The 7,859-nt window shown below is 39.1% G+C and overlaps 1 protein-coding gene across 1 annotated transcript; it reads left to right on the top strand.

Annotated features, from left to right (window-relative positions):
- The first annotated feature begins 6,919 nt into the window (after positions 1-6,919).
- LOC138312584 (uncharacterized) lies at positions 6,920-7,615 on the top strand. Its single transcript, XM_069253393.1, has one exon. It carries the CDS (start codon positions 6,920-6,922, stop codon positions 7,613-7,615), a length of 696 nt encoding a protein of 231 aa, XP_069109494.1.
- The last annotated feature ends 244 nt before the right edge of the window (positions 7,616-7,859 follow it).

Here is a 7,859-nt window from a genome sequence, read left to right on the forward strand (position 1 = left end):
TCAGAAGAGAACTAAAAGAGACAAAATGTTCAAATTACATGAATGTAAAATTGATGAAGAAATTTATGTGAAAGACAGAGTTATGATTGAAAAAAATAAAATGAAACATTAAAGTATTGAAACTTAAACATAATCTTAGTTGTTTTTTCATGTAAATATTAGAATAAAAAAAGAGAAAATGTATTTAACAGAAGAAAAAAAACCCATCAAGATGGTTTAAATAGATGACAGAATTATACAGAAATATAGAAAGAAAGACATACAGACGGCTAGACAGATTGATTGATGAGGCCATAGAGGCCGTGGTCATTTAAGGAATTTCAGTTTTTGTGTAAAGCCTGAGGCTCCGGAGGAAAACCACCAACCTACGTAAAGTGCCTAACAGAGCCCCAGAGTAAGTTTGAACTCAAAATGGCAATGGGTATAATTTTGGTATAATTTCAGGTCGCCTTAATACTCGGTCAATGTGAATACCTATAGAAATGTATGTAAGTGTCACTTGACCTTGATATTAGGCGACCTTGACATCAAAAAACACAATATTTGTCACACTTACCTGCTGATCACAGTAGACATGAGGGACGATGACCACCCGAACACTGGTTCTGAAGCTTACAATGATTCCTGGACTGGTTTGCCTCGTGCGTCTCAATAACTACATGTTCAGTATTAAAACATAGCTTGTTATGACAGAGGTGACTGACCTCTAGAGTCTTGCCGTGAATGTCCTTTCGTGGGAAATCAGTCTTAAACCACCTGTACTTTACCATCAGAGCCACCCGATGTACTCGCTCGGTCGTACTATGTCCATTTGGCCATTTGACCACTATGCGCCCATAACCACGTTGGTCTACAGCCCCTATCCACACTCTACACGGGCTTCTGTTTCCGTTAAACTGGCCTCTTGAATCTAGTTTCTGCTGTAAATTCTGCCAAAACACCTCCATGATAATTTCTCTTGTAGTTAAGTTATATACGGGTCCAATGTATCGGTGTCTAGGGACGCTGACTGATGAAAACGTCATATCCGGTTGTCATCCTATAGAGACCGCAGAACCAAATGATTTGCCATAGACGATAATGTTAACGTTTGCCAATGTCCAGGTTAAATGAAGTTTTCAAGTCTGGTCAACCATCACTAATTTTGAAGAAGATCATCTCACATACCTGTGAATAATTTTTTTTTCAAATCTACCATCTTGCTAAACTTTTAAGTGGGGGGTGCCATCTTATGTTGAATTCCGCACCAAAAAATGACCAAAATTTTCATAAAATTCCAATCTTTATTAACTCACCCTGTCAGAAACAGACTTGATAGAATTTTAAAATTTCTTTACATATTTTACATCTACATGTATTGCCCAAACAACAAATTAAACATTTGAAACTTATCCACCCTGAATACCCAATCAGCAGCCTCCGAAACATTCACCCCTCTATGAAATCTTGTGCCCAAAAGGGGATTTCCAGGATTCTATTTTTGGTTTGATTCTGCGGTCCCTATAGCATTTTACATAATTGTCAAATTTACCATTTTTGGAAAGCTACATGCCCATAAGGTCTGATTCCAAAGTGGGAGTTGGCTCGCTGCATGTGTTGGTCTGCTACTGCAAGTTATCTACCCGTGTCGGAGATGGAGATTCCTGCAAGAAAATTTATGAGAATTGAATCTATTTTGAAATGTAAAATTAAATATCTCAATAAATTCTTAACCTAGACTTTTGGGTGTTGGTTATATCTATAGTAGTGTTAGTTTACTACAGAAAAATATGAACAACTGAAATAAAGTTGAAGATCAGGGGGAGATAACTCACCCATAACTCCTATACCCCCTATTTTTTGGACTTTGTGCAAAAAAAATCAGAATAAAGTGTAAAAATAGAGAGAGAAAAGTCAAGAAACAGACAGTACAATAAAGAATCACCTCTTTCCAAACAGTATGACACCAAATGATAGGATTACAGAATGTTTACATTAGAGCAGCAGAGATGAAAGACAGATAGTTTAGATTGTAACTGATTGGGTGCTTAAACCATAGGGGGTAGGTGTCTGCCTGTCAAGTGTCCAGCCCGACTCTAATGAATAGGATTACTGATACAAGCCTCCTGATTGGATATTGCTGTGTATATAAAGAGCAATGATCAGCCTCTGAAACATTCAACAGACCCATACACTCAAAGGAAAAGATTATTTTGGAACCAAGATAATGGTAAATTCAAAGAAAAACGCTGGACGGTTTAAGAAAGGAAGACAACCATACATCAAAAAGGGGGAGACAACTGACCGTTGGACTAATTCTGACTCTAACCATCCCAACAGTGCGATTACCAAAGGATTTACATGACCAGGTTATGGATGCCCCAATTTCCTCACCTGTTAATCTCACCGATTCTCACAGAATGCTTCGTCCTTTACCGGTCGCCAAACATGCATCCTCGAGGTAAGTCATAAGCTACATGAAACATAAGAAAAACATAAGATTTACATAAAATTGAGACTTATTAGACATTCATATAATATCATGTTCAATGTTTACTATTCTATTAATTGCCTCTCTATTTCTCTTTGACAGTGAGAGTGAGGAACTGGAGACCAATAGAATTGTAAACATTGGGAAAATGAGAGATATGTGGAATGATGCCGTACACCAACATTACAGTCACAAGCCTTCATGCAAGGGAAATTTAGATTTTAACTTTACAACAGAGGAGTGTCGGGGCTTGGGATGGAGAATAGGACTAAGATGTACTAAGTGCACCTATGTGTCAGGTGTGTATTCTCTATATGAAGGCATGAAGGAACCAGGGAAGAAAGGGCGAGACACCGTGAAAATGAACTCTGCAGTACAAGTCGGACTTACACAGAGTAGAATTGGTAACGCTGCAATGAGACTTACCCTGATGAGTGCCAATATCCCTCCCCCCTCAGAGAGAGGAATGCAGAAAAGTGCTAACAAAGTGTGTGACAAAATTGAGGAAATTAACAAGACTGACATGAGTGAACTACGGAAGCGTGTACAAAAAATCAACACCCTGAGACGAAATCAGCCGAACAAAGTTAACCTAATGGTTGATGCGACTTACAACAACCCATTATATTCAGGTGGAGGAAAGACACCATTTCAGCCAGCAACTCAAGTAATGTTCAGCAGCATAGAACACAATACCAAGGAACAGTATGTGTTAGACCTTGTCACCAAAAACAAACTGTGCAATAAGTGGCCACCCTGTAGTAGTGAACATACCACAGACTGTAAAGGAAACTTACCTGTAGCCTCATCGATTGGTAATGAGCAAGCATACTGTTTTGAAAGTCTGCAGAAGCTCAGAGAAGATGGTCTGGAGGTAGACAAGCTTGTCACGGACTCGGACACTGGTGCATTCAAGGCAGCTGAAAAGATTTATAAACTCGGTGATTCAAGTACAAAGCCAACACACAATCTGGACCCTATTCATATAACAAGAAATCTTAGAAAAAACATCTCTAAGTGTGTTAAACTTGAAGAAATAATGCCAGGATCAACAAGGAAAGAGAGACAAACCATCAAGAGAAAATTCAGCTGTGATCTAGCTGCTCGATGCCAGGCAGAGTTATCTCACCTTTATGACAGACACTGTGGTAGTCTAGTTCCCTTACAACGTGCGGCTCGCGGTGTAAGGGAGGCAATCGTGAAGTGCTATCAAGGTAAACATTCTGTGTGTAAAACCAAATCTCTAGTGTGTATTGGGACAAAAACAAAGAACTGGCTTACAAACAGCACATACTTACCAAGTGATTTTAAGATCTGTGGCGGAGAAAATTTACTTATGGAAAAGGTGAACAGTCGTCTTGGCGATTCTGTGTTGGAAATGACTCTTTGGAATCTGTCGACCCAAAAGGTGGAATCTGTGAACAGGCGGCTGAAGAGGTCACTCCCCCCTAGTGTGAACTTTACTCGAAACTTTTCTGGGAGAGCTCATAGGGCTGTGTATACCGTGAACCATGGACCCGGCAAAGCTGTTAGAGAACTGTGTAGTGCTATTGGATCACCTATTGCTGCAGGGAGCTCTGTGACGAAACATCTGGAAAAAGAACAAAATAGACATTTATTTGAGAAATCGCGAAGTAATTCAATACAACGTAAAGTTCAGAAGAGAACTAAAAGAGACAAAATGTTCAAATTACATGAATGTAAAATTGATGAAGAAATTTATGTGAAAGACAGAGTTATGATTGAAAAAAAATAAAATGAAACATTAAAGTATTGAAACTTAAACATAATCTTAGTTGTTTTTTCATGTAAATATTAGAATAAAAAAAGAGAAAATGTATTTAACAGAAGAAAAAAAACCCATCAAGATGGTTTAAATAGATGACAGAATTATACAGAAATATAGAAAGAAAGACATACAGACGGCTAGACAGATTGATTGATGAGGCCATAGAGGCCGTGGTCATTTAAGGAATTTCAGTTTTTGTGTAAAGCCTGAGGCTCCGGAGGAAAACCACCAACCTACGTAAAGTGCCTAACAGAGCCCCAGAGTAAGTTTGAACTAAAAATGGCAATGGGTATAATTTTGGTATAATTTCAGGTCGCCTTAATACTCGGTCAATGTGAATACCTATAGAAATGTATGTAAGTGTCACTTGACCTTGATATTAGGCGACCTTGACATCAAAACACAATATTTGTCACACTTACCTGCTGATCACAGTAGACATGAGGGACGATGACCACCCGAACACTGGTTCTGAAGCTTACAATGATTCCTGGACTGGTTTGCCTCGTGCGTCTCAATAACTACATGTTCAGTATTAAAACATAGCTTGTTATGACAGAGGTGACTGACCTCTAGAGTCTTGCCGTGAATGTCCTTTCGTGGGAAATCAGTCTTAAACCACCTGTACTTTACCATCAGAGCCACCCGATGTACTCGCTCGGTCGTACTATGTCCATTTGGCCATTTGACCACTATGCGCCCATAACCACGTTGGTCTACAGCCCCTATCCACACTCTACACGGGCTTCTGTTTCCGTTAAACTGGCCTCTTGAATCTAGTTTCTGCTGTAAATTCTGCCAAAACACCTCCATGATAATTTCTCTTGTAGTTAAGTTATATACGGGTCCAATGTATCGGTGTCTAGGGACGCTGACTGATGAAAACGTCATATCCGGTTGTCATCCTATAGAGACCGCAGAACCAAATGATTTTCCATAGACGATAATGTTAACGTTTGCCAATGTCCAGGTTAAATGAAGTTTTCAAGTCTGGTCAACCATCACTAATTTTGAAGAAGATCATCTCACATACCTGTGAATAAATTTTTTTTCAAATCTACCATCTTGCTAAACTTTTAAGTGGGGGGTGCCATCTTATGTTGAATTCCGCACCAAAAAATGACCAAAATTTTCATAAAATTCCAATCTTTATTAACTCACCCTGTCAGAAACAGACTTGATAGAATTTTAAAATTTCTTTACATATTTTACATCTACATGTATTGCCCAAACAACAAATTAAACATTTGAAACTTATCCACCCTGAATACCCAATCAGCAGCCTCCGAAACATTCACCCCTCTATGAAATCTTGTGCCCAAAAGGGGATTTCCAGGATTCTATTTTTGGTTTGATTCTGCGGTCCCTATAGCATTTCACATAATTTTCAAATTTACCATTTTTGGAAAGCTACATGCCCATAAGGTCTGATTCCAAAGTGGGAGTTGGCTCACTGCATGCGTTGGTCTGCTACTGCAAGTTATCTACCCGTGTCGGAGATGGAGATTCCTGCAAGAAAATTTATGAGAAATGAATCTATTTTGAAATGTAAAATTAAATATCTCAATAAATTCTTAACCTAGACTTTTGGGTGTTGGTTATATCTATAGTAGTGTTAGTTTACTACAGAAAAATATGAACAACTGAAATAAAGTTGAAGATCAGGGGGAGATAACTCACCCATAACTCCTATACCCCCTATTTTTTGGACTTTGTGCAAAAAAAATCAGAATAAAGTGTAAAAATAGAGAGAGAAAAGTCAAGAAACAGACAGTACAATAAAGAATCACCTCTTTCCAAACAGTATGACACCAAATGATAGGATTACAGAATGTTTACATTAAGAGCAGCAGAGATGAAAGACAGATAGTTTAGATTGTAACTGATTGGGTGCTTAAACCATAGGGGGTAGGTGTCTGCCTGTCAAGTGTCCAGCCCGACTCTAATGAATAGGATTACTGATACAAGCCTCCTGATTGGATATTGCTGTGTATATAAAGAGCAATGATCAGCCTCTGAAACATTCAACAGACCCATACACTCAAAGGAAAAGATTATTTTGGAACCAAGATAATGGTAAATTCAAAGAAAAACGCTGGACGGTTTAAGAAAGGAAGACAACCATACATCAAAAAGGGGGAGACAACTGACCGTTGGACTAATTCTGACTCTAACCAAGTCCCAACAGTGCGATTACCAAAGGATTTACATGACCAGGTTATGGATGCCCCAATTTCCTCACCTGTTAATCTCACCGATTCTCACAGAATGCTTCGTCCTTTACCGGTCGCCAAACATGCATCCTCGAGGTAAGTCATAAGCTACATGAAACATAAGAAAAACATAAGATTTACATAAAATTGAGACTTATTAGACATTCATATAATATCATGTTCAATGTTTACTATTCTATTAATTGCCTCTCTATTTCTCTTTGACAGTGAGAGTGAGGAACTGGAGACCAATAGAATTGTAAACATTGGGAAAATGAGAGATATGTGGAAGATGCCGTACACCAACATTACAGTCACAAGCCTTCATGCAAGGGAAATTTAGATTTTAACTTTACAACAGAGGAGTGTCGGGGCTTGGGATGGAGAATAGGACTAAGATGTACTAAGTGCACCTATGTGTCAGGTGTGTATTCTCTATATGAAGGCATGAAGGAACCAGGGAAGAAAGGGCGAGACACCGTGAAAATGAACTCTGCAGTACAAGTCGGACTTACACAGAGTAGAATTGGTAACGCTGCAATGAGACTTACCCTGATGAGTGCCAATATCCCTCCCCCCTCAGAGAGAGGAATGCAGAAAAGTGCTAACAAAGTGTGTGACAAAATTGAGGAAATTAACAAGACTGACATGAGTGAACTACGGAAGCGTGTACAAAAAATCAACACCCTGAGACGAAATCAGCCGAACAAAGTTAACCTAATGGTTGATGCGACTTACAACAACCCATTATATTCAGGTGGAGGAAAGACACCATTTCAGCCAGCAACTCAAGTAATGTTCAGCAGCATAGAACACAATACCAAGGAACAGTATGTGTTAGACCTTGTCACCAAAAACAAACTGTGCAATAAGTGGCCACCCTGTAGTAGTGAACATACCACAGACTGTAAAGGAAACTTACCTGTAGCCTCATCGATTGGTAATGAGCAAGCATACTGTTTTGAAAGTCTGCAGAAGCTCAGAGAAGATGGTCTGGAGGTAGACAAGCTTGTCACGGACTCGGACACTGGTGCATTCAAGGCAGCTGAAAAGATTTATAAACTCGGTGATTCAAGTACAAAGCCAACACACAATCTGGACCCTATTCATATAACAAGAAATCTTAGAAAAAAACATCTCTAAGTGTGTTAAACTTGAAGAAATAATGCCAGGATCAACAAGGAAAGAGAGACAAACCATCAAGAGAAAATTCAGCTGTGATCTAGCTGCTCGATGCCAGGCAGAGTTATCTCACCTTTATGACAGACACTGTGGTAGTCTAGTTCCCTTACAACGTGCGGCTCGCGGTGTAAGGGAGGCAATCGTGAAGTGCTATCAAGGTAAACATTCTGTGTGTAAAACCAAATCTAAAGTAGTGTATTGGGAC

The sequence above is a fragment of the Argopecten irradians genome, unplaced genomic scaffold, assembly GCF_041381155.1.
Source record: "Argopecten irradians isolate NY unplaced genomic scaffold, Ai_NY scaffold_0378, whole genome shotgun sequence".
NCBI classification, from domain to species: domain Eukaryota; kingdom Metazoa; phylum Mollusca; class Bivalvia; order Pectinida; family Pectinidae; genus Argopecten; species Argopecten irradians.

What these genes read in the sequence shown, in the direction of transcription:
- LOC138312584 (XM_069253393.1), top strand. Translation starts at nt 6,920, where the DNA reads ATGAAGGAACCAGGGAAGAAAGGGCGAGACACCGTGAAAATGAACTCT.